The sequence below is a fragment of the Musa acuminata genome, chromosome BXJ3-8 (assembly GCF_036884655.1).
Source record: "Musa acuminata AAA Group cultivar baxijiao chromosome BXJ3-8, Cavendish_Baxijiao_AAA, whole genome shotgun sequence".
Taxonomy (NCBI): domain Eukaryota; kingdom Viridiplantae; phylum Streptophyta; class Magnoliopsida; order Zingiberales; family Musaceae; genus Musa; species Musa acuminata.
The window spans coordinates 8679545-8706085 of record NC_088356.1 but is presented as its reverse complement, the minus strand read 5'-3'; the positions used below and the strand labels follow the sequence as shown (position 1 = coordinate 8706085).

The 26541-nt window shown below is 38.3% G+C and overlaps 4 protein-coding genes across 9 annotated transcripts in view; 1 reads left to right on the top strand and 3 right to left on the bottom strand.

The window, feature by feature from the left end:
* Nucleotides 1-11123, bottom strand: part of LOC135646213 (DNA-directed RNA polymerase IV subunit 1-like) — a 31668-nt gene extending 20545 nt beyond the window's left edge. For 2 of the 4 annotated variants that reach the window (XM_065165523.1, XM_065165525.1), the window contains exons 1-7: nt 10943-11122; nt 9914-10013; nt 6989-7109; nt 6789-6913; nt 4646-4849; nt 3028-3072; nt 2717-2944 (exon numbers count right to left, since the gene is read on the bottom strand). In XM_065165523.1, coding sequence (XP_065021595.1) covers nt 2717-2944; nt 3028-3072; nt 4646-4849; nt 6789-6913; nt 6989-7109; nt 9914-10000 — 810 coding nt within the window. In that variant the 5' untranslated portion in view covers nt 10001-10013; nt 10943-11122. Of the gene's footprint in view, nt 1-2716; nt 2945-3027; nt 3073-4645; nt 4850-6788; nt 6914-6988; nt 7110-9913; nt 10014-10489; nt 10516-10942 lie in introns of those variants that run through there. The other 2 variants (XM_065165526.1, XM_065165524.1) reach the window with 2 other exon arrangements.
* Nucleotides 11124-13180: 2057 nt separating this feature from the next.
* On the top strand, nt 13181-18479 carry LOC103993207 (uncharacterized). Its single transcript, XM_009413179.3, has 5 exons — nt 13181-13486; nt 16682-16943; nt 17065-17264; nt 17370-17557; nt 17949-18479. Exons 1-5 carry the CDS (start codon nt 13395-13397, stop codon nt 18233-18235), a joined length of 1029 nt encoding a protein of 342 aa, XP_009411454.2. The 5' UTR covers nt 13181-13394; the 3' UTR covers nt 18236-18479.
* Nucleotides 18480-19189: 710 nt separating this feature from the next.
* Nucleotides 19190-20159, bottom strand: LOC103993208 (dehydration-responsive element-binding protein 1G). Its single transcript, XM_009413181.3, has one exon. The coding sequence runs from the start codon at nt 20088-20090 to the stop codon at nt 19455-19457; it is 636 nt and encodes a 211-aa protein (XP_009411456.1). The 5' UTR covers nt 20091-20159; the 3' UTR covers nt 19190-19454.
* Nucleotides 20160-21697: 1538 nt separating this feature from the next.
* On the bottom strand, nt 21698-26277 carry LOC135583160 (protein-ribulosamine 3-kinase, chloroplastic-like). 3 transcript variants are annotated; one of them, XM_065165174.1, is made up of 9 exons: nt 26126-26277; nt 25204-25357; nt 24552-24642; nt 24396-24470; nt 24231-24319; nt 23818-23936; nt 22857-22997; nt 22557-22633; nt 21698-22053 (listed from the first exon to the last, which is right to left on the bottom strand). In XM_065165174.1, exons 1-9 carry the CDS (start codon nt 26235-26237, stop codon nt 21907-21909), a joined length of 1005 nt encoding a protein of 334 aa, XP_065021246.1. In that variant the 5' UTR covers nt 26238-26277; the 3' UTR covers nt 21698-21906. The 3 variants fall into 3 exon arrangements, with proteins under 3 accessions (XP_065021246.1, XP_065021245.1, XP_065021243.1); XM_065165173.1 differs by having other exon boundaries at nt 24552-24639; nt 26042-26269; XM_065165171.1 differs by having other exon boundaries at nt 26042-26266.
* Between the last annotated feature and the right edge of the window lie 264 nt (nt 26278-26541).

Sequence of the window (26541 nt, the reverse complement as noted above, 5' to 3'; positions counted from 1 at the left end):
CGACCCACTACTAAAATGCTAATACAGTGGGTGAACCTACCAACAGAAGATGCCACTTTGGAGAACTATGACGACTTGAAGATCAAATTCCCAAAATTCATGAATCGTCAGCCTCGAGGACAAAGCTGATTTGAAGAGGGCGGGTCTATTAAGACTCTAGCTAGGAGAGTCCTAATTGAGAGGAACATTTATGTAAAACCTACCTAAGTCGACCCCTATTAAAAAGGTGAAGAGGCCGACTAAGGTTAGGAGGTTGTTTTTTAGAGAAGAATTATGAGTTGTAAAGGAATAGGAGTCTTGAGTAGAAGTCCTATTAGGAGTTGGTTAGAAGTAGGAGTCTTGAGTAGGAGTCCTATTATGAGTTAGGATTTAGAAACCCTATAAATAGTCATGTATTCCTCCTCTTTTTATAAGCAATAGATGAATCTTTTCTACAGCCTTTGAGCAGCAATTTGGAGGGAGGAACCCTTATAGAGTTCCAAGGAGGCCGATCCCCTAAAGAGATCAACCCCAAGTTTAGAATCTGCAAGAGTTCTAACAGCAGCATAAAATGTGCCTTGGCCAAACCCTGATGTGACGCCTTAAGGGATGTGTTTGGCACGATATTCACAATTCGACATGCTACTAATCCATATGATATTGTTTAAACCACATGCTAGTATTAATTATTGTCATTTATTTGTAAATTAAATTCTTTACGAGCTATAACTTATCCCTTTTTTTCAATTAGACCACCTTTCGAAATGTTTTTCCAATAAAAAAATTCAAAAATCAAACAAGCGCAGAGTTCATCATCTTTAAGCTGTACCTGTGTAAGCATGCACCATTGCACATGCTGTAGCATGGGCATATCCAGTAGCACAGCTCACAGCACATGCAACTATATGTGGGCATGTGCTTGAGACACCAGCTGCCCTATGCCAATATCTCACCAGCATGATACGTGTACAGAAGCAAGGACACCCAAGCTGACAAGAGACCACCACCGCCAGTTTGGACAAGGCAATCATGGCAGGTTGCCTTAAGCACCTAATGCATTCAAAACTCATCTTGAACAAATCCCATCTCACTACACCTTTTCTATTTCAGCGTGCACTCGTAGCAAGGATCCAGTTAAAACTATTCACATAATTAATTCTCCTTTATCAAGGAACAAAAATAACCCACTTACCATGTGTATTAATAGCATTATATAGAAAATAAAATATGTGCAAGAAAAATATCACTCCAGCAATCAAAAAGGCTAATAGAGCTGTGGATTGGCCTGCTCAGTTAGCCTCTTTGACTGATGGGCCTGAGTAGCACATAAGCTTTCTAAAAGTTAAATGGGAGGAGGCTTGTGGTAGGCAGTATGCTAGGGATATATGGGGTCGAACCTTTGCTTGTATCGTGGGATAACTACCATTGTCATAACTCATAAGAAACAATGGACGAAAATAATTCTTTCTTCTCCGAATGGTTTCTATTAAGAATGGGCCTTGGCAACCTTGGCTACATGGATATCAAAAAATCAGGTCCAAAAGTTTATTTTAAGATTAAATCATGCACACAAAGAAAACCACCAGTCTTTTGTGCATTATCAGATCTTAGGCCCTGCACAATGGCAGAAATTATCAGTCAAATCCCATATAAATTCTCTAATACCATAACAAATTCTTAATGAGAAGGTAGGCATGCCCAAGTGGCAACAGTGCATGCTAATCCTTCACTAGCCAAATTAAACTGAAAAATAAAAACCAGACCAAAAAAATTGGAAAGAAGTTAACAATGAAATCCTACAATAGAATCTTTGGTCATCAACCACTCCTGCAACAGACCACTCGTTTAATTGGATAATCAAAAAATGTTGGCCAATGTATGCAGTCCTACCCCAGCAAGGCACAGAAAAGCTTCTCGTGCCCAAACTCTGGTCACGTAAGTCGCCGAGAAGCAACCATACTGCGGCACCAACGCTCGCCCTCTCCTTTAGTAGGATTATAATCTCACATAAGTTATGACCAATACAAGAAATTACTTGTATTCTTCAACATAATTTCTTAGTGGATGAATAATCAAACTCTTTAAAAATCATAAACAAAGAATTCTAGAGTGAAGGCACAACAATCCTTTGCAAGTTTACCAACCCAAAATTATAATTAATGACCTATGGTTTTTCACTTTTTCTCATTGAAAAAATACTCCATCACTATAGACATGAGGTCAGAAATATAAGTATCCAACCCATGTCTACTTCCCTATGTTTCATATAAAAAATATCATATCCATCACATGTATATTGTCAGTGGAGTTCAAGCTGCACAAACCAAAGATCAAAAAAAGCATTTGCTAGTCATGAAGTTACACTACCAGCATAGCAAGGCAACCAAAATATGGAAGCGTGCTGACACTGCAGTGGGTTGCCATATAATATTCATATCAGCCAAAATGCTTCTGTGGCAAATGCCACCAGCAATTACCATGTCTGCTTGTTACCAGCATTGAGGCATGCAATAAAACTGAAAATTTTGACATGCCCCAGTCCAATATCCATACCATGATGATAAGGTCCATGCCCTAACGCCCCAATCTAAGAAATATGACTAAAATCCATGGTAAAACAACTAGACCCATGATTAGCTGGTTATGAAAACCTACAAAAACAAGTAGGTACCTGATGTAGCATATCATGATTAAATTCACAAACCAAAGATATGTATCAAAGAACCAAAGTTGGTACCTGATGTGGTGTCAGATCAATCTTGCTTGGCTTAGCTCCTTGCAGCAGTGAAACTTTTGGTATAAAGTTCCAATAATCTTCAGGAAGTACGTCACTAAGACTCTGATTGTGAAACTTCTTTGGCAACTTTTCATTAACTTCTGCTATTATTGAAAGGCTTCTCCTACCTAGAATGTCTTTTGATGAGATCTTAAACTTCACTGGGGGGTACCACCCATTTGCTTTCCTCTGTTAGAAGATAGAAATAACCCCCTCCTAATCATTGCAAGGAGAAAAATGCAGTTCATAAAACAGACATCTAGTCTACTTACAGCACAGTACTTGCAACACACTTGAGAATCTTTTGACACCCAATTCTTTGTTTGTGTAGTACATGCATGATAAGAGTAAAATAACGATTGTCAAAACCCAGATGCAAGGGAAAACATGACGAATTGTTAAACTACAAGCAAAAATTTCAAAGAAAAGTTACAAGTATACGACAGAATAAAGTTACAGTGCAAATAATCAGCCTGTTCAGTTTAGTGACAGGAAATCTTGTCCTTACTAACTAGAAAGTTAGACCAAGGCTTACTATGCCCCAGTGTTGATACCAATCAGCAGCTAACACTTGGTACAGGTCAATACCATCGAGACCAGGAGAAAGGGAAAAGGATGAGGGGAGGAGGAGAAGAAGGAAGAATGTATGGCAGAGGGGGAAGAAAAGACGAAAGAGTGGAGGAAGTTGGGGAAAAGGAGGAAAAACAAGTCAAAGCAGATGAGGAAGAGGAGGAGAAAGCAGAAAAGGAAAAGTAAAAGGCATATTTTGACGGATGACGGTGACACACAAGAGCAACTATGAAGCAGCAACTACAAGGTGGTGGGGCGGCGATCATGTTATGAGGAGAAGAGGCAGAGAAGAGAAGGAGAGAGAAGCCTCATGGGAAACCTGGAAAAAAATGAGCTGCCACAGAAAATATTAAAAATTTCATATGGCAACGGAACCCCTGTTCCACACCGGACCAGATGATTTTAGTTGGACCAACAAATACCAATACGTATACAATAGTCAGAAGAGTAATGAGTAGAGTTTATTTCTTGTCAAAAAGGGTCATCATAATATATAAGCCTAAATGCTTCAATGATGAACTCTAACATGTCTGCAGTCTGTCATTATATAACATCGGAAAATAAGGGTGGTTTGCATGTGAATGTCCAGTGTGAATGAAAATTTAGAGAAGAGATTGAAGTTCCAACACTACTGGCTGGTACTAATCGACTTTTATGAGTCTTATGACAGATCAAGATGCAAACTAGGCAATTTCATTCAGTTCAGTTTAGATTCAAGCTCAGCATCCAATAAGCTTATCACATCAAGCTTCCCAGGTGATATGCTCACCAATACTAAGCCATATCAATGGTAAGCCTTCAACACGATATTGATGCCCATCATACTTTCAATTATTTTTTATTCTCTTATTCCATTGCTGCTTCTCCTTCCCGAGTCACTACCAATAAGCTCAGCATCCAATAAGCTTATCACATCAAGCTTCCCAGGTGATATGCTCACCAATACTAAGCCATATCAATGGTAAGCCTTCAACACGATGCTGATGCCCATCATACTTTCAATTATTTTTTCTTCTCTTATTCTATTGCTACTTCTCCTTCCCGAGTCACTACCTCCTCCCCACCACCACTACTCCTCGACAGCTATTTGTTCATGTCACTATGTTGCTGCCTCTTCTAGTCACATGGTACCACACCACTCTCCATCTTCCACCACCTGTGTGTGTGTATCATAGTCCAACCAGTACTCACTGGTACCAATTCATAATTGATGTTACAAAACTGCACCAATAATTCTTAACTTAGACAACAACTGACATCTCAGAAATGACCAATGAATGCGGTCAAAAATTGTCCTGCCCAAGTAACTAAACAAGTTACCTTTCTGGTCTTCAAAATTTTCTTCAAGTTAATGAAACGAACTTTTGTGTTATGAGCCAGAATACTCCGAGTAGGAAGCAACAGCTTTGATCGGCACAATTTCAGCAACCTTCTCTGAAGAACAGTAAGGTTCTTTCCAAAAGCCTCTAGAATGTAAATACCTTCTCCAATGGCTTTCTCACTAGCCTCTAGGATAACGGAACCCTGGAGGGAACAAGTTGCCCAATCAAATCATGCCGTAAGATTCTTGAATGATAAGACATGCATGAGAATTACTGAGGATAACATAATATGATGTTATGCAGCAACAAAAACATAAAGGGTCAACATAAAATAATGATGCCATAATCCCACAACTATGGACAGAAAAATACAAAAAAATGGCATCAAAAGCAGACATAGAAGGACAAAGTAACAGTAACCAGATGATCATTAACCCTCAGCTTATGGCACATTTTACTATTTTAGTTCCATTTCAAACCTAGCACGACCACAAGCATCAATGAGGAGAAACATTAACTTCCAAAAAAATACAGCACATGCACAATAAGCAAAAAAGCATCCACGCTTCCATCAGAATGCTAAAGGTTCAAACTTCAAAATTGTCCATCATCCAAAGATGCCTATAGCTTCAACTAATAAACCATGCTCAAATTACATATTCATGTTCCACCACCAAAAATTAGTCCCTTAAGAATAGAAACTATAAAATTTTGAAATTGTGACCACACCAAGAAAAAAAAGACAAATGAAATCACCTCTTAACTACAATTTTCCCTTTTACGCAAAGTTATTTGACGTACAAGTTCAATAGTAGGGAAGGGGAGGGCCAAAGGTTCTATTTCCAATGACCAAGTAATCAGAGAGTTTAGCTAACTAAAAATTCTTAATGCACATAACTCTCAGAAACATACTTAAATTCATATTGCCTGCTCTCAACCAGAGCCAAAGTCATGCTGAACAAATTTCATGCACAAGACTTCAGCACATACAAATCTCATGCACAAAAGTCAGCAGGGCTGGCATGGCACTGGCATTCAGTTCTGTGCAAATCGAAGGTGCAGGTTTAGACCAGGCACAAAATCACTGTTGGTATGAATCATAATTACAAGGCACAAATTCAGTTCTGTACTAACACACACTCATGCAATGAAACTGAAAGCCACTGTTTTGACCACAAAACAATGTCGGTATGGATCATAATGTCCATTGGTAAAGCTTCAGGATCCTCAACTCCATGTGCCTTCTATAGATATTATACAACAGCCATGATTTCTGCATTAATAATCGAAAAATCTCAGATGGTTTCAGACTCTAAAAAAGAGAGATTCCACATTTTATTAGATACATGCTTGAAAGGACCATCAAATGCATAATTGTGATTCTTAATAAATGAGATTAGTAACATTATATCTGAACTTACAAGCCTGCACATGCAGGATTTATTCAAACTAGGTTAGTCTCTCATGGATCCTGTGTTCTTGTGCACTTTATGTGCTTTCATTTTCTTTTAAAATTGTCCACAGCAGACCCATCTCTGGCCCGACACTGAGGCTGCTATACTAGAAGTCAGAACTGAAATAATAAACAAAAGAAATATGAAAACCCCTTTGTATCTATGTCTAATTATGATTTCTGATAACAATGGAGATGAGACAATGGGCAGTGACTTCCCCCTGAATCTTCTCTAACTGACCACAAAACCATGAGGTTCAAAATTCTAGAATGACACTCTAAACCATTAATACCTATAACTATAAGCAATTCCATCATTCAGAAATGTCCACAATATTTGTCCTGGGCCTTGGTATTCAAGCCTTGCCAAGCATCAATCAACATCCAAATTCCATAGCTTTTGCATGACCAAGGGAAACAATGACATAAAAAAGGGAAAAAGGTATGCTGCCTCACCTCTATAAATAAAATATTTGTTTCTCACTTTCCATGAAAACCAGCACATCAAATTCAGAATTTTTCAAAATCAACATGGTTCTAATAATTTTATCCTGAAACTAATGTTGAAATAAAGAAAGAAAATGCTATAATTTAACTTCTAATCATTTGTTTAACAAATGTTGTGCATGTAATTATGTTCCCTGTCCTGCATACAACAGTAGATGTAGTGCAAGTTGAGTTATCCAACCTTCATCTTTAGATCCTTTTTAACAGTCTTGCATCCAGGGCAGATTTGATTCAAAATATGAACAACTTCGGTGACAAAGAAAGGGTGATAAATTGTTTTTGGCAATTTAACAAACCCAGAATGACCTGCAAAATCAATTTATAAAATCTTCCATTATAAATAAAAATAGGGTCTAACCAACAGTGCTCATATAAGCTCACCATCACAATCTCTGATGTTTCTGGATCCACATGTTGCACACTGTGAAGATGCATTTGGCAAGCCTAACTTAGCACTAGTCACTTCATTAGCCTCTACAATGTTAACATTACAGATTTTTTCCTATTTAAAGAGAATCCAGAAGAAGTTAGAAATTGGAATGTGAAAGTACAAGACGTAAGGACAAAAAGAAGGAAGAAAACCAAATTTACACAAATATTTAGAATGGCTATAAAGGTAGTAAGATTACTTATAACTGATGTTTCATGAATAGACCAGATCATTCTATTTATAAAGTGAAAGCAACTAAGTGTATAATTCCTCAAGAACAGCAGTGACTGGTCTGACAAAGCAAAAAAAGAAAGGGTCAAACTTCAACATTTTTACATCAAATTTAACTCATTAATTATGGAGGACGAGAAGTATGACTACAGAATCTGAGACAGAAGTGTCTACCATTCCAAAGAGGAGTGAAGGGCAAGAAAAATATGACACTTAGAGAAGGTTGCTTTGGCAACAATGCAAATGTCACCCAGTATTCTAATCTCTTTTTCATACACACCAAATATAATCAGCAATGTGAAAACTTAATTAAACAACTAGACAGCTACAGTAATTTCTCAGACAAGACATATAGCTAGCCCTCATCAATTAAATAGACCATCCTAGGTTTCCAAAGCATAACTAGCAAGTAAATGAATGTGGCTACAGCATTACAGAACCACAATCCTATTATGTAGATCAGTGACCATCCTTTTAACGTCATCCAGCTTAGACATTCTTAGAATTCCAATCAACGAAGCCAATAACGAGTAAAAATATGTAAAAGGCTGTTTATCTCGTTCTGAATCATCCACCACAGGGGAAAAGAAAAATAAACCAGTAAATATATGTCATACAGATATATATATATATATATAAATATATATACATATATACATATATATATATATATACATATATATATATATAGAGAGAGAGAGAGAGAAACAGAGAATTGATCACTATTATACAATTGATTAATTTACCATAGTCTAGAAATCTGTTTCTTTTTCCTAGCTCTTTGCAGAGTTAATATACCAATATACCACTAAGATCCGAGAAAAAAAGACGAATGCATGAGTCATGTGTTATCACCGCCTGCAAAAATGTAAAAAAACCAGGATCACAGAAAAACAAAAGCAACTACATTTTATTAGGAATAAAAAGCTCTTGCAAACGAGTTCGATTTGTCGCACACAAAAGGTTTGAAGGCAGGTACAAGCCAAATGATCACTGAACAAAACAAGACTCAATAAAGGTATTACACCATCACTCGGACCTGGGTGCACCTAAAGTACTCTAGGGTGTTGAGATGGCCAAAGTTTCACACTGACACCGTTGGGCCATCAACCAAAATCATAGCATTGACATAGAAAAAAAGCGTTGTTTCGACCATTTTCCACTCCATACAATGACCGCCCAGCCTAGTCCATTACCGAGACTTACAAACAAGAAAGCTCAAGCAAATATGCTGCAAAACCAAGCAAAATGAGGCTGCGAAAGAGACTGCACAGGATATTGCATGTCCTGTACATGTTGCTAACGCGAAAACAATCTGAGAACACCGAAAACCATGGACGAAGCAGGAACAAGTGTCTCACTATATGAACCCTTTCACTTGCGCAATTGTGGCTGTGGCATTGCAGAGCTACAATAGCACTCCATGAAAATGCAGCAATTGCAGAAGTTGTTTACCCTCTCCACAAATTTATCTTACTAAAAAATAATGTGAGAGGTTTATATGTGTGAGGAGAGCCATGAAAATACAAGTGGAGGGAAAAAACTACAGAAAGAGTAAAGGACAACTAAACAGGATAAGCAGGCAGCATAGTGCAAATAAAATCTTAACCATGTAAACTGAGGAAGAAATTAGGGATAAAATTGGCTAAAGTTTTGGTGAAGCTAAATGTAATCAAGGTTTTTTTATAATTTGCTGAGTACCATGATGACAGAGGTATATATGAGACATCAAGAAAATCACAAGTAAATAAAAAGAAGGTTAATGTTCAATTATCTACTTAATTTCTAAAGCATCAGAAAAAAAAATTGCAAAGAATTATAAATCGAAGATGGTAACTGAAAACAAAACCAATTATAAATAATTAAATATTATGAAGAGATAAATCGAAGATGGTAAGTACAAGAGAGCAAGGAAAATTCTCACTCATATATAAATCAACAACACTGTCATTCAATTTAAGACCTTGTGCAACAGTAAGCATCTGACTACAAGCTAAATTGAACAAAAATTATAGACACACAAATAAACCAATGCATTATGATATACAATAATGTGATGGTTATTGTTCATTTTATCTAATTAGGTCCTCCTGAAGCATCAAAGAAACATCTGGAATTCTTTCAGCAAAGAACCAAGAAATTGGACTAAGGATAAAGAGAGATGACAAACACAGAAAGCATAGGAGAGTGAGATAATTTTCCTGTTACTCCTAAATAGTCAGCAAATATAATGTTTGCTCCAGAATATTGCAGCAAGAATAAGCATAAAATTATAAGTTGAATAGAACAATTTGTATATATATGTAAATGACCTACAGAATTATAGGTATTTATAATGTGGTTTAAGGTCAGTGTTTGTTATATCTGCTTAAATTCTGAAGCATCTACAAAATGAATAATCTGAAGGTTCGATTCAAAAGAGACCAAAATCATCTGAAACAATGATGGAGAGACACAACAAACACAAAATGTGGGAGCGAGGATAATTCTCATATAACTCCTAGATAAATTGACAATTTTGTTGTTTGCCATAAATTATTGCAGCACAATAAGCAACGAACTACAAGTTGGATGGAAAAAGGCTAAATAAATGCAAATAACCCAATGCATTACTGGTATCTTGAATTGAGCATTAAAAGACTTACTATATCAGCATCAGTCATCAAGTCAAAGATAATGCCACTTAAACGTCCTGAAGGAATTGCCTGCTCCATAATCAGGTCCACATCCATGCTGGAAGTTCAACTATCAGCAACCAATAAATAGATCAGTTGGAGTTGCTAGCACGAGGAGATTTGAGCACACAAAATATATAGAGTAAGCCACCAAAAGGTATACTTGTTTAGAGAAAACAAAAAATTGATGAATTTTCCTCTCTTTGAATCTGAATGAAAATGTTAACAGAAAATTTGAAGTACCAAATAATCGATACAAATTCTACAAGATCAATGAACACCTTTCAAGCCTAAGCAAAGAAGACATTCTAAATAAAATAATATAGTAGGTTAAATAAGAAATCCATGTAAATTTAATAAACGATCAAAAATAAGAACCCAGTTGTGATAAACAAGAGACACGAAGCAGTTATACGGCTACTCATTTATGAACTTGACAACGGTGAAGCTCAGTGATTATTTTCAAGAATTCACAATTAAAATTTGTAATATCATAAAAGTCATCAAACACACATAAAAATACTTTCAGACAATCATTCCGTGCACCTTGTGTCTGATGTTATCAATGGTCATTGATCAAATTAACTTCCACATGGAAGATATCACCGATACCGATGAATCTATCGCTGTCTCTTTCATACACACTAAGACAAAAAAATGTTAAACAGATTAAACCATTTTTGTCGGCTCTTTCTTATGCATTAAAAAGGAAAAAAGAATGATTTCAGTAAGATGCTAAAGCAAGAGCACCGGGTCTCCATCAGAAAAAATCACGAGCCATGCCGTCAAAGATTACTGGACAACGACGATCAAGGTTGATACGAGTAATCTCACTGTAGAATCTTTATACGGCCAAGGAACAAACCTTTTCGAACGAAAAAGACCGTGACCATGAAAGTGTCGGAAAAAGCAAATCCTTCTAATCTTTTTCAGTATTAGGCGTAGGCGAAGACGAAGAAGACCAATACTTAGAAAGACAGACGAGAGAAGAGATATTACGACGCAAAATCTTTGTTTGGTCCGCTGCCGGAAGAAGGCGTTCCCCACGCTCGCGGCGGCCTGCGATCGGCAAGACAGCAGAGCAGAGAGAAGCGGAGAGCAGGCGAAAGGGCTGGCAAAGGCCGTAAAAAAGGATGAAGGAACTAAAAAGCGCTTCGCCAAAGTTTATTTGCGTCGGGGTTCGGTAAGAATAATGTCCCATTAAGAACTAAAAAGCGTAAGAGGCACTATACCGACCGATCGCATCTAAAGATGGGAAAAAAAAAGCCCTAAATAAAGACTAAATTAGTATCACAAACACACGACGTTGATCTCGGACGACGCCTCGTCTCCCCTCCGGGACCCGCAACCGGGGACTTGGGGTCCACTTCTGCTGTCCAATTGCGGCACGCTCGCTCGGATACGAGGAGCTGGAACGGGTACGGGTAATATTCTTGATGTGCTGTCCCCGTGCAGTAATACATCAACCACTATTGGTCGCTGCGGTGGGGTCGGGCGACAGTATCCACAGCACGTGTTATAGCACCGCCATAGTTTTGTTTCCACTTGAGTTTAATTAATAATAATCAAAGTAAAATAAACTGATTTAATTAAGAAAACTCTTTCTTTTATTTTCTATATCAATAAAAAAAATATTTTTTTCTTAAAAAACTAATGTTGGTTTTTTACCAAAAGGCATCCCTTAAAATTTTTTTCTCAAAAGTATTTCTCTCAATAAAAAATTACTCTTTATCTCTATCAACCATCTTCAATCTTCATTTATCGATTATCGTTACCTCCACGCACACCTTTTCCTGATATCATTTTTCGTCTCTTGATATATTTTTATTTTTTAAACGTATATAAATAGTGACTTTACGATCGATAGAATCCAATAAAATACAAATTATGCATTTTATGAAAGCTACAACAACTCCATCCAATATAATTTGAATCGTTGGTTTGATTTAAAGAAATATTTTTTATCTTATTTTATTTCAAGATGGATATTCATAGCACTCTAAAATAAAAGATTTCATCTTTCTCCTTCTTAAATATAAGTTTCATCACATATATGTTATGTCATTATGATAATAGTATTATTATTATTATTTTTATCAGTTAAACTAGATGATATCTTTGTCACTCATAATATTTTTTTTCAAAATTAAACACTATCAATCTCAAAATTTATGATTTTTATCAATAAATTACTCTAATTAAAACTTATATTAAAAAATCCTTAAAAAAAATATTAATATTTAAAATATAGTGATATGATTTGCAGCTTCAAATATCATTGTGCTAGTAATCAATTGAGAAAAAAATAGCTACAATAATTTTTAACTCTATTCGACTTAATATTATGCATATTAATGGAAAACACTCACCTTTTGTTTGGCACTATTCCATAGCAATTACATCGATAAGATTGATAGGAAGCCTTAACATTGCTGAGCATTAAATTAAGATGTCTTAGACATGCATCGTAACTTTCACCTCACACTGTATTGATTCGCGTGAGCATGTATTTTGCATGTGACTCCATGTTTTTAATTTGCCACGAAAACTAGTGATGACATGCCCAATTAATTTGATATAGATATACGAAAATGACTAAGAGAGAAAAAAATTGGCACCTATAGTGATGCTATATCGATCATGTCAACAGTCATATTAACCCCAAAAAACCCGAATCATTATTTATGCATCGACTATTATTTTCGAATATATATATATATATATATATATATATATATATATATATATATATATAATTGCACAACTTGTCCGGTTCAGACATGGAATCCGATTCTTATAGTGGGACCCAATAGGCCAATCCTATGGCCCCGCGAGCCGGTCCACGTGGTGTGGCTTCTGGGCATTATGACTATTTTGGACAGGCCCACCGCGCTTAGCCCCGGAGTTCCGGGGTGGTTCACTGGTAATTAATGCAGAAATCCATGGGCCAATACTCTTTAACGTCGCGTCGTCTTTAAAATATCTTTTGCCACCGGGCCCCAGTGGCTCCTCCATTCACTAAGCTGGTAGGGAAGCGATGTTGGGAACTAGGGTAGGGGACGTAGACTAAGACAGTACTCCCCACGCGTTCGCTCGTGGTTTTGCGCCGGATTATAATAATTCGGTACTAACAAATTCGACCCAGAAGCCTCTCCGCTACCCCTTCGGCAATCACTAAACGGTAAGGCCCACAACGGGATGCACACGTCACCCTCCTGAGTTCGCAGCAGCGTAGAGTGCGTCGACGGACGATAAAGAGTGATAGGAGGAGGTGGTGGGGAGGACAGCCATTCGAAGCCTCTTGGTTCCTCCTGAGTCTCTCCGCTTCCTCCTTCGAGCAGTTCTCCGGAGACGAGATCTTCGATAGGAGTTCTTTTTCGTCCGATCATGGTGTTCTTGCTCCTCGTGTAACGATCATTCAGTTGAATCGCGTGCCGGTTCGAGCTGGGAAATGGATCGCAGTTGGCTTCTGGTGATTGTTTCAATCGGATGGATCTTTGGAGCTATTGATGCCAGCGAGGGCGACGCTGATCCGCTTTACAGGTGGGTTTGTCTCCCTAATTGAAAATGGTTTGGTAGATGTTGTGTTTGTCCGCAGCATTGGTGAGGTTATTGTTTAATTTGGGCCGGTAATTGGGAAATTTGGAAAAAATAAAAGGGTTTTTTTTTTTGGTTAAGAAAATTGACTATTAGCGCTTTCAGGTTTTAAAAGATTTTGAGCTTCGATTGTATGTTAGTTGTTCTTGGTGTCTGCTTATCTTTAGCTTGTCGGCCCGTAGAGCCTGTATCGTTGATAAGCAGTGTTGGTCAGAGACTCTCTAACAACCGTAATGAAGTTCTTGGTTGGATCTACTGGAAAGATGAACGTTCTACTCCAGAAACAAATTCAACATTTAATTCCAAAGCATGTAGTGATCAGGGCTGTAAAAGGTTTTGCTATTCCTGCTCTAATATTGGAAATATTAATGTTGTCTTTTTAAGGATCATCTATCTCTTAGTGGCCCTATTGGAGAAGTCTAAAAGAAAAAAATAGTAGTTTTTCCTAATTCCATTCAAGACTTGTTTTTTTTTCCCTGGAAGGTATAGGAGGTATAGGATAATTGGCTGAGCAACACTAATTAGTTCATTGGTAGCAGCGCAGGGTCGGAGATTGGCATTGTGTTGCCCTGAGTCACAAAAACTTGATGTCACTCGAGATATGGGTCCTGTTGGTTGGCTTCATGTTGATCTAAAATTTTAATAGAAGACTGCCATGACATTTCTATATGAAGGAAATGAACCTTTATCCATGTACTGCACATCTGAGCAGGAAAAGAATATTATTCATACAGTTATTGTTATTTTTTGGGCGTACGCTTCTCTAGTGTGGGTCACCAAAACTGGCATGGGCAATCACTATGAATTTAGATCTTATTTACTAATTAGTCAACAAAAGAGATATATAAGAAATAAAAAGCTGCAAACTGCTTTATGCACGTGTAGCATATGACCACAGTTTTTGTATTAGCGTGGAAAGAAATTGCTGAATAAGCTATATGTTTCAATAATATCTTGCTTTGCTAAACATCTTTTCTTGTATTGTTAGTTTGAATTGATTGTATACTGCCTTATTTTAATATTAATTTGCTCTCTGAATGATGTCAAAGATAATTCACTTCTACTGAAACAATTTAGACAGTGCTGCTACCTAATAGTTAACCATTAAGGTTTTATTCAGAGCTGCTTTGTAGCCCAATATACCTTGGAAAGGATTGGATGCAATTTCCAGCTGATGATGCAGCCTAATCTCATTAGTATTGAATTTGACTAGCATTAATTCAACTGTGTCTAATTGAGTTTAGGTTGTGCAACTTGTCTCCTTTAGGCACTTATTGCAGAATATTATCATATTCTTTTGTTGCTTCTAAGAAAGCTAAAGAAAAATATATTTGAAGTACTTTTGAGTCAAAAGTGGTGCAACTAATAACTAACGATGGACATTATTTTTGGAGTTAGTCTAGAAGTTCCTTGGGTGAAAACACTTCTCGAGATGGTGGAAGCTGACTAAGAGTCCATGACCACATGATGAAAATGGTCATCAGGGAACCTTCATCAAGTTGGTAATGGCACAATTCACAATGAGGCTCAGGGTTGGGAAAGAGGGGAAGAAAGACAATATCACATAAAATGATAGGTCAATCGCCATAAGCCCTTATTTACGAAAAGGAAGTAATGGGATTTTTTTGGACTTGACATTATTTAGCTGCGTAGTTATTAAACCTGATCTCTAATTAAACTTCAAAAGGTAAAAAGGATCAAACCATGGTTCAAAAACTTTTACAAGAAAAAGTCAATTAGCACCAAGCTTGTTCAATTTTCATTCATACCATTTGTTTTGAATTATATGATGCTACCATAATTTTTCTCCTCTGTGATCTGGGTGACCGAGGAAATACCCATTTTTCTTTCAAGGGTAGGGTTATGTATATTGGCCCTCTTCAAAGTCCATGTTGGCAGAGTATGATCCACTAGGTCCCCTTTTGTTTTCTCTTTTGAATTGTAGGCTTTTCCTGTTCATATCACTTGATACTAAGTTGATGAGATCTAACATTTTATGTGATGGTCTTACTAGAAAGTCTTTAATCATGATTTTGCTAGTGATTACTTTGATGATAAGGACAATGGCAATAATAATGCTAATGATACAAATGATGAAAACAATTGCAGTAACAGAATATGAAAATTGTACTCAATGCTGTTGTTTTTGTCATAGAAGACAACACTAAAGTCTTTGAGAAATGAATGCAATATTGATTTTTTAATTACTAATGAAACTAGTTTGAGAAATAAATGCTGATAAAGGGGACTAACATAGTACCTAGGTAAAATGGGAAAAATGTTGGCAAATTGGGTGGAGCAGAGAGACTATAATGCACAGAGGAGAACAAATTCCCAACAAGTTTTATTTGTTAATGTTATTATATTAAACAAGAAAGTAGGATATGCCAACTCTGGAACCACTTTAGAAAATTGGTTGACAAATAATACTAACGATGTTGTAACCATGCCAAAAAATTGTGTTCTAATTCTGTGGAGAACCATGGATATCAGTTGTTGGGTGTTGGTGTATAAATCATCGAAAGCACGATCCTTTGAAAGAGTCTTATGCGTCTTGTTTCTTGACATTAATCATCAGTTACTTGGTCCCCAATAAGGTGAATAGATCGTTCCTACGGAGATGCAATTTTAGTTATTGACATGAATACACCTTGTAGTTGCTGATGATACTTTTCGCTTAGGTTATTCTAGATGTAGATATCGTCTTATTGTGCCAGCTGGCACATCTCATGCTGACATGATGCCAGCAATAATGCCCCTCCCACATCCCCAGAAATCCAGGGTGTCAATGATGAACAACTGAAATCCACAGGAAGCTCCATTTTAGGTAACAAGGCATTCATTTGAAGCTGAGCCAAATGGGTTCAAAATTAACATATCTCCTGTTAAAATGGCCTACTATTGCCAATGGACGTTGACTGGCATAGTGCCTAATCTATTGAGTTTCTTCAAATCTTTGACCATTTTATGTTTTCACATGGTTGCATATATGAATGCTTAAAAATGTTGAAAGAGCTTGGACTTGATTCTTTGCCTTTTATGTTTTAGATGTAGTCTTTTCTGATATCACTTTCTGATTAAACATATGAGAAAATAAGATTCTATTTTGATTCTTGACTTTTTGACATTTCTTTATTTCAGAGAATGTATCGAACAATGTGAAAAGAAAGGATCTGTTGGAGCCAGCTCAATTCAGCACTGCCAGTTTCTGTCTGACGGTGTACTTGTTGACAGTCCGTGGTATATGCAAGAGCCACTATATGTTCAGTGGAAACAGTGGAATTGTAGGAGCGACTGTCAATACTTTTGTATGATGCAACAAGAAAAAGAAAGGGAGGCACTTGGTCTCAAACCTGTTAAGTATCATGGTAAATGGCCTTTTAAGCGATATTCTGTGCTTCAGGTGAGTCGTTCGTTCAATGCTGAATTGAATTCCATCCATCAAAGTGCAACTGATGTTACAAATCTTTTTTTTGTCTTTTTCATGGCTTGTCTGTAACAAGTTGAATGCTGTTTCTTTTCAGGAGCCTGTTTCTGCTATCCTCTCTGCATTAACTCTTGTCGTCCAGTTTAATGGATGGTTGTCTTTTTTCCTTCTAGCATATTACAAGCTCCCCCTTAGGCCCCACAGTGGGAAGACATACTATGAGTTCACTTGCTTGTGGCATATATATGGGCTGTTATCCATGAATGCCTGGTTCTGGGGTGCCATATTTCATACTCGGTATGTGTATCATGTTTTCCCCCCATTGTCTTGATAAAAACAAAATAATAGGATCCCTGTATCATTGTTTTGTTGTTGACTGCTTTTGGTTGATCTTTTCTGCAGAGGTTTTGATTTGACAGAGAAGCTGGATTATTCATCATCCGTGGCTTTACTTGGGTTCTCCCTCATTCTGGCTGTACTGCGAACATTTAATGTGAAGAATGAGGCTTCAAGAGTAATGGTTGCTGCCCCCCTGTTGGCCTTTCTGACGACACATATCCTATATCTCAACTTCTATGAACTGGACTACGGTGAGTGCTCATCTGTTACTCATACTCTTCTATAGTTGCAATAACAACAATAGTAGACGTATGGAGAAAATTCCTGTGAGATTCCTGCAGATGGTTTGCTACTTTTCCTTGTACATGTAGGCATCCAGAACCTGTTTCTCTAATTATTTATAATTTTTGTGCTTTTTGAGATCGTCAAGTTCCTTGGTGCAATATGGCCAGTATCAAAGTGATTCCTGTTATCATTACTTACAAGTGGTTCTTCAGAAATCTTCTGCGGCAAATTGGGATGCAAACTTTAGTTTTCCATGCAGAGACTTGATAACTTTGACTGCTAGATCTGATAGACAGCTTGTTCATCATGAATTTATTAGGTGGGAATATCCTGAAACTGGCACTACCTGTTCTGCAGGTCTTAACGTGAAAGTTTGCATCACCATGGGCATTGCTCAGGTGCTCTTCTGGGCAGTCTGGGCCGGGATAACTCATCATCCATCGCGCTTCAAGATATGGGCGGTTGTCGTTGGTGGTGCCATGGCTATTCTTCTGGAGCTGTACGACTTTCCACCTTACAAGGGTTACGTCGATTCCCATGCACTGTGGCATGCCACCAACATCCCTCTTGCATATCTCTGGTGGAGCTTCGTCTACGAAGATGCCAAGTTCCGGACATCAACTATCACGAAGAAATCTAGGTAAGAGTTAGCAAAGAGCTTACGAAACCCATTGCCCTTTCTTGACCGATTGAGATGTAATTGTTCTTTTAATTGTCTTTTTCTATATCGTTTTGTTGATAGGTGAAGAATGTTCTATTTTTTTTCCCTTTGCTTTTCAGTTTTCATTCTTCCTTCGGGTTGATGTCCAAAAAATTCCTTTGAGAAACTCTTGTGGCATTGTACTGTACTTGGCCCTTATTGATGGCGACATATATTCTTTTGATGTCCATCATTTCTTGGTGGAATTTGTGACCCATTCCACGGCAAATCCCAGCGGCATTTCATTGATTATGCACAGAAGAAATCCAATTACAGGCTTCCAAGTGGACCAAAGCTGCGATAGCGTTGATTTAATCCAACGCCTCCGCAAGCGAGGATGCACAAAAACAATAAAAGGGAGGAAGAGAGTTCTTCGTCACTTATTGTCCAGATTGGTTGTACGGGGGACATTATCTTTATTAATGGAATGACGTGGATCGCACCGCTAACCAAAACTGCCGACGACCGCAGTATCGGAGGCAGCCGTCTCGTCTGGACCGTTCCCACGAGCGGAGTTCAATGGATCACATCCCGAGTGGGCCCCGACGAACGCAATGGCGGCGCCTTTGGATGATGCTTCCCCCTCGTACCAACAGCACAGCAGAACCTAATTAACATGACAGAGGACATGCCGACTTCTCACACGTGTCACAGAGCCGACATGGAGTCACCCTCTCTCTCCTCACAATCCATTCGTCCGACACTGTTGAGATAAAGTTAGGGAGCAGTTGATATATATGTACGCGAAGTGGAGTTCTGTTTAGTGCAGTATAATGCTGTGGATCCTGTTGATAGTGCGATGGTGGGACCTCTGCTTTTCACCAATGAAGGGCTGCCACCTCACCTGCTTTTTTTTCTTTTATTTTGTCTTGAACCTTATCTCAGAGTAGATGCGACATATAATAAGCCATATAAATGGTAATATTTCTCAGTAAATTAACCCTAAAAACAGCCCTAACTATGCATTGCTCGGTAAACAAAGACTATTTGAACTCTTCCCCTGCTTCCCTCCCCTCCTCCGCTATTTGAATGAGTTCCTCTTCAAACGGAACTCATCAGATTTATTACCCCTAATTTAGAGCAGAGGCGCTACAGTGGCCACCATTTCCGGCCACGAAGCAGCAATCTTTTGTCTATAATGTACAGTATTTTCCCAGCAGGTCTCAGACGGCATAGCTCCACAGGGGAACAATGCCGTCGCTGTCGTCCTCGTAGTCCATCGGAGGCGGCGGTGGATCGATCAACAAACCTTCTGCCATGTCCAGGTACCCCTGCATTCCGAAGTTGAGGCCGTCCTCCACGAAGAAGGCATCGTCGGCTGCCGCCCACGCCGTCGCCATCTGCTCCTGCATTTGCTCGGGCGTCTCGGAAGACGGCCGTGGCAGGAAGGCCTCGGCGACGCGGGCCGCCGCCTTGCGGATGTCGGCGGGGCTGGATGACTCCGGCACGGGGAGCCGCCACGGGGAGTCGGCGAAGTTGAGGCAGGCGGAGCGGCCGCGCAGGGCCATGGCGGCCACGTCATGCGCCCGGGCGGCCATCTCGGCGGTGTGGAAGGTGCCCAGCCAGATCCTGGACTTCTTGTTGGGCTCCCGCACCTCGCACACCCACTTGTCCCCGTTGCGCCGGCGTACCCCCTTGTATACCGGGTGCCGCGTCTCCCGGAACTTGGTGCGCCCCGCCCGCCTCTTGGGCGGCGCCGATGACACCGTCGCGTAGGATACCTCCTCGTCCGACGCCGCCGCCCCCGCCGACCTCCGGGCCAACGGCGAGTCCAACGAGTCGCTGCTGAAGCTATCCATTCCCACCTTCTTCTTCGTTTGCTGCCGCTGCTGTTGTGAGGAGTGTGTTTGACGGGTACGAGGGAGGGTTGAGCGAGCGGTATAAATTGGGGGCGGGAAAGACCGGGCGTCGCTGTCGTACGCGGCACACGGAGTGCCAGGTTGGGCGAGCAGGGGATCCAGCTTTGGAGTCTAGAGTGTGGGTTAGACTCGTTCTCCGTTCCTTTCATCTGGCTGGCTTTGGAGTCTCGAGGTTGGGCCAAATCCGACCTCGTCGAGACTTGTCTTGATCATTAATGTCGATCACGTTCGGACTTGGACCTGCGGACTGGGACTCGCCTGCCGCCGTTTGGCTGCGTCCGAAGTTCCTTCTTGTTCCCTAGCCATTCATCTGGAAGGACGCAGGGATAAGTGCACCGCAACTGACCTGACCTGACCTGCACACAGAGACCTGTCGACTGAAACAGGACTCCCCGTCACGGAACAGTACGGTGTTCGCAGTGGACTGGAATCGGCTGCATGAAACAGGAAACCGGAAACCGGAACGGGAAACCGGAACCGGAACCGCAGCCAGATTCAGCCTTATCCAAACGAGAGGCGTCATCGTGCCATCTGGAGCTCGTACGCCATAAATATCTGTGACGTGCAGTTATCCACTCCATCGTGGCGCCAATAGCTGCGGTCCCTCCGACTTTCGGTGAAACGCATACGAAGCATGTGTTTTACGCTTACGTACGGCAGATTCGACGCCTCAGCCGCTAAGTTGAGCCAAACATCGACAACAACGCTTCATTTTGCTCGAACCAACGATCTACGTTCACGGAAAGCGGCTTAATTATAGATTTTTATTTTTATAAATACTTTTTTAAATACTTTTATTTTTTATATTTAAAAAATATATTAATATTTTTATAGTTATAAAAATAAAATATCTATATCTATTTATCCTGACATTATTAATTTTATCAAGAAAATATATAAAATAAAATAAAAATAAAAAAATAATTTTAATATTTTAATTAGTAATGATGAATGATATGAATGGTAATGAATGATGATGTCGTTAGGACGACAAGAGATAGTTATTCTGCATTTGTGTTAATACTTATCTCTAGTTATCGTTTTTCTCGTCCACAATAGTTATATTAGACGTTTAATAGCATTGTCATTCGTCACCATCGATATCGTCTATCACCATTAACTAAAATATTAAAATTATATTTTTACTCTTTGTTTTTATATTTTCGTTGATAAAATCAATGACATTAAAATAAATTGATCTAAATATTTCACTTTCTAATTTCAATATAATTTTTTTAAGTGTAAATACTTAAATAGATATAAAGAATACTAAAAATAACTAACTATAAAAAATAATATATAATTAACGCTCGAGACAATATAAAAAATGTATATTTTGGGCTAAACCAACACATTATTGTTGCCGGTTACTATTATAAATCCTCAACTTCTCATTCCTTAATATTGTCAATTCGTTCACTCAACTAAATCAAGATTATTAAATTATATATATATATATATATATATATATATATATATATACATATATGATTTGGCTTTGATTTAAAATACGTAAAGCGTGAGATGACAGAAAGCCAGAAAACAAATTCGTGAGAAGCAATTATATTTTATAAGAAAATTAGCTTCACAATCTTGAGTGTTTGCACACGGAACAATTCCTTCGTGAACAACACAACAATCCAAGTGGCGTGGTGGCCAAAGAATCTACACTTCAATTACAGCGGAATTTACAAGCAGCTATGGGTTTCTAATAGACTGAATTCCAAGCACAGGTTCCATGGTTCAGTGGGAGAATCTACACTTCGAGCATCCTCAAGTAGTCATCTATGATCGACATAGCTGATGAGCGATACCCTGAACCAAATAGATTGTAGTGATTCAAGTAATGGTAGAGCATGTAGAGATCCCTCCTCTTCTCGAAGCCTGGCTGTTTTGGCATCACCTGAACGAGTTTGTTCAAAGCAGTCAAGAGAAATGCTACAACCGTACCCACTACAACTTCATGAAAAGAAAAAGGAAATGTGGCTCCTCCATTACCAAATCATGCAAAGTTCCATGCTCCTGCAATTAGTTAGTTCTTTTCATATTTCTGTTCTCTGCGATAGGTACTTAACTAGCAGTGATAGGAAGATACCATCTGTGGGCATCACCATGAGGTAACTCAACATTTCATGCATCTCTGACAAAAGACTACTGACATGCAGAAATGACCAACATAAATGGATGTTGCTTTTCAGACCACCTTTCTAACATCTAATATGGTAATTATTCGTCGATATCTGCAGCTAAACAACCACCAAGGCACCGAAACGTGATGAACTTATGCATAACTATCACCACGCATGCAAAATCACTGTATAAAAACTTCAGTAGATGTTTCAGTTTGCAGTGTTGAAAATTCTATTTATTCCTGTTTGATCTTTGTGGAGAGAGAGAGAATGGAACCTCAAAGTAGGACGAATAGAAGGCTCCTCCAAATCCTGCACACCATGACATTCCAAATTCTGCCTCAGTGTGACCATCTGCAATTAAATAGAACTTTATTTACTAGTTGTCCTTTATTTTACTTGGGTAATTATTCTTATGCTCGTACAATTTGCTTTGATTAAGATTTTTGGTATAAGCACTTTCTGGAAAAAGATAACACATACTTAAATATCTATCACATTGAGGCCCTACAAATTGAAACAAATAATAATAAGAAATTATGATAAACTATGATGTTTTATGAAACTTTGAACTCACAGTAACATGCTGGATCCAATATAACAGGATCCCCATTCTTGTCAGAGCTGATATTACCACTCCACAGGTCTCCATGGAGTAAGCATGGCTCAATGACAACTCCTTCAAAAAGTGGTTGCAGATTTTTCATCAATCTTTGACCTGTTAATTTGGAAAGACAAACAACATATTTAACACTTCTCCTAAGATCACCAATGAAAAAGGGTGAAAAAACAATTCAAAGACTACATTGCAAAGATTTTTCAAATTCAACTGGTGGGGCAAGTCTTCTGATCAAAGATCTCAAACTGATGGATGGACATTAGGAAGTTCTCTAATGATGGAATATTCGTAGATTTTTCACAGTGGGGCAAGGCTTCTGATCAAGACTACTGAAGACTGGAACTGAACTCGTAGATTTTTCAGTGGAGAACTTCCAACACAATATTCACTTAAATTTATAAATGCACTTGACATGATTAAGCAAATGGCAGAAAATCACATGTAGTAAGTCAACGTGAATGCAAATGTCAACCTAGAAAATTATCCAATATGAGGTTTATATCATTATTCTTGTATCCCCTTTTACATCCTTGTTACCAAATCCTTGATACCTTAAATTGCATCAGGCAAAGTTCCTTTTTACCAATGGCAAGATTTGTCTAACCCTTAATTGCAGCCCACTCTAATGAAAGTCAAGAAACATAACAAGAACTTCTAACATGGATATACTTATCATCACCAGACTTAAGCAATTAAATTACTAAATGTGCATCCACATGAAACTTCAACCAAGTTATTCCATCCATTAGCTTCTAATGTTGATGTATCACCATTCAGTAAAACAAACATATATAAAATGCATGTCATGTAACAATACAGAATATTTTGTCTACTCTCTGATGCTGAATACTTAGTGGAGCGTATAATATCGCTAACACCAAGAATAATTGGCATAATGTGGTTTTTAACACCACGATACCTTTTTCGTATATTGCAGAGTCCCCATATTGGTCTAATGCTAACTTTAGTTGGTACCCCAATCTATGCTCGGAAAAAAAATCAATCCAATCTGAAGACCAACTGTTTATCTGGGGAGTACTGCAGCATGACAATTAAAGATATCAGAACATTGTAATCAAGAATTTATCCGTACAACAAAGTAACGGAACAGCAGAAATATAACATGTAAACATGATGGGGAGACAGAAAAACAGTGAAGGAAGAGAAGCACAGCTGTTCCTGCCTTGAACACACATCATAGAAGATTAACCGAAGAAAACTTCACAGATTTCAAAGAAACAACTTTTTTTACATATGCAATTTCATTCACTCGGATAGCAAAAGTCACGAGGAAAGTTGATTTCAGACAAAGAAAGTTCAAGGAAAATTCACCTGCCAATAGTGTTGTCAATATCAAAACCAAAACCCTTACTAGATTTTCCAGCTTGATGCATTTCTGCAAGCTTTCTTCCTAACACTGACTGAAGAAAGATATTTGGTTAAACAGCACTGAGAATAAAAACTATTTGGTAAAGTACTGTATAATATTAGTGTCACCTGACTTCCCCTGGAAGGCCCAAATTCAATAAATTCCATAATAATAAAAGAACCACCTGTTGGTAAAGGTCCAACCTACACATTAGAAGATATTGTTTCCATTCCCCACTAAAGGCACTTCAAAAATAAGAAGGGGTAAGGACACAGGCTTACTACCTTATATGGCATAGGAACACGAATTGATTGGGTGGCATACATTGCACTCAAACCAAGGGACTCTGCTTCAAACATTGATGGTCCGATTCTTCTGAGACGTAACAGAAATAAAAGGTTAGCTTAATTAAAGCATGCAAAGACAATACTCAAACTGAAAAGAAATCTTGTTTTGCCACAAAAGAGATCATAGAACATGTATGATAAGCTATGCATGTCAACCATAAAGACAATGCTCCATAAGCAGTAAAACTAATAAGTAGAAACACTAGAAAATTACCAACCAAAAATACTTTAATTATATTCAGTAGGGTAGATCTTCAATGATTAACTGAATGGATATGGAGAAACTGTTGGTTGCACATACATTATATTCAAACTTGCACAATTAGAATTTTAGTAGCCATTTATAAATAATGGAAATACTTTACAGACTAATAAGGATTGGCTGCATATCATCCAATAAGATGGGTACACTGTAAGAAGCAAACAATCCAAGAGACTCATAATGTTTTCATACATTTTCACCAGTATTTCATTAATAAAACTATGTGCAACTTTGTTATATGGTACGACGAACATACTCACAATGAGATAGCAAAAGATATTAGAGTATGCAAATTGACCCTAGAACAATTTCAATGAAGTGGCATGCCTGTTTGTCTTCACAAAGAAGGAACCAGAATCAGTGTCATATCGGCTTGCATGATTAATGCAACCACCACCAATGGGACTGATTCTTGTAATCTGTGTAGCCTTTCCTTCTGTAAGAATCCATTCCCGAATTGGATCATCTCCCATGGATGCCACTGACAGTTGAGAACAGAGTGAAAAAAGTTTACAAAAACCTTAACAGGAAGAACATACATAGAGTGGACACATCAAGTAGAAAATATAAGCAAGGTGTGGGTTAAACTATAAATTTTATGTTGTCATACTACTGAAGAAAACTGCAGGCAAAAGTGTGATAACAATGTGATTTGTGATAATAATTCCTTAGCGTAGTTAATCACCAACTAATTTGGAGCTAATAACAAGCATGAAATTTGAGACCACAATTTGTTAGCATTAGATAACAGTGACAAGCAAAGGTATGTTGACACATACCTTTTAGCATGACATATAATCATAATTCATAAGAAGATACATAAATTCATAGTTAACATCAAAAGCTATTGTGATATGGTGAGATTGCCAAGTGGTTCATAAGAGGTGTCATAAAGATGTGTGTTCCAAAGTTGTTTTCTTGTTGCCAAAAGTATCGACAAGGCAGCATTATCGTGTAGCAAAAATACTAACAAGTTGTCTCTACAATTGAGATAGTTGTGATATAGAACATTAGCGAATGTATTTGTTGAAGCCAACAGGCATCGATAGCGATCATTTTTATGCAATCGCGCAGTCGAAATTTGCCGAAGAAGATGGGCGAGGACATCAACTACAAGTATCCGGAGGGAAAGAAAAGAATTTGCACGAGGTCACGTGGAAAGTACGAGCTAATCGACTAGGGCTTCGATCCATCAACGAAGCCAGCGATCGACAACACAAACGAATTGGAGCAGAGGAAGAAGACTCACTGATTGAGCGCCGGCGAGTGAGTTTGGGGAGAAGAGAAGCGCGGCGACGAGCGCGAGGAGACGAGGCGCCGAGAGAGAAAGGGGCGGATAGGGGGGCGCCCACGTGCACCATCCCGCCGTCACCGCCACGAACTCTACTCACTCAAATGTGAGCTACCAAATCCATCGCTTCCTTTTAGTAATAAATAAATAAATAAATATTTTCCTCAAAATAAAACAAAATAAAAATATTTATATATACAAATATTTCATTTAAATTGATGTGTGATAGGAGAAAATTTTACTCCAATCATAACTCGTCACATGATTGATCGATCAACATGAGGGGTGAGATCTGAATACGGATAATGATGAACCCCAAAAGAAAATATTCTATTCATATCATAAAATATTTCTTTGGGCCAAACTTCCTATTG

What these genes read in the sequence shown, in the direction of transcription:
- LOC103993207 (XM_009413179.3), top strand. Translation starts at nt 13,395, where the DNA reads ATGGATCGCAGTTGGCTTCTGGTGATTGTTTCAATCGGATGGATCTTT. An exon ending in GACGCTGATCCGCTTTACAG is followed by an intron (nt 13,487 to 16,681) that starts GTGGGTTTGTCT and finishes TCTTTATTTCAG; the next exon opens with AGAATGTATCGAACAATGTG. An exon ending in AGCGATATTCTGTGCTTCAG is followed by an intron (nt 16,944 to 17,064) that starts GTGAGTCGTTCG and finishes GTTTCTTTTCAG; the next exon opens with GAGCCTGTTTCTGCTATCCT.
- LOC103993208 (XM_009413181.3), bottom strand. Translation starts at nt 20,090, where the DNA reads ATGGATAGCTTCAGCAGCGACTCGTTGGACTCGCCGTTGGCCCGGAGG.
- LOC135583160 (XM_065165171.1), bottom strand. Translation starts at nt 26,237, where the DNA reads ATGGTGCACGTGGGCGCCCCCCTATCCGCCCCTTTCTCTCTCGGCGCC. An exon ending in ATTGACAACACTATTGGCAG is followed by an intron (nt 23,937 to 24,230) that starts GTGAATTTTCCT and finishes GTCATGCTGCAG; the next exon opens with TACTCCCCAGATAAACAGTT. An exon ending in TCTATTCGTCCTACTTTGAG is followed by an intron (nt 22,054 to 22,556) that starts GTTCCATTCTCT and finishes AAACTCGTTCAG; the next exon opens with GTGATGCCAAAACAGCCAGG.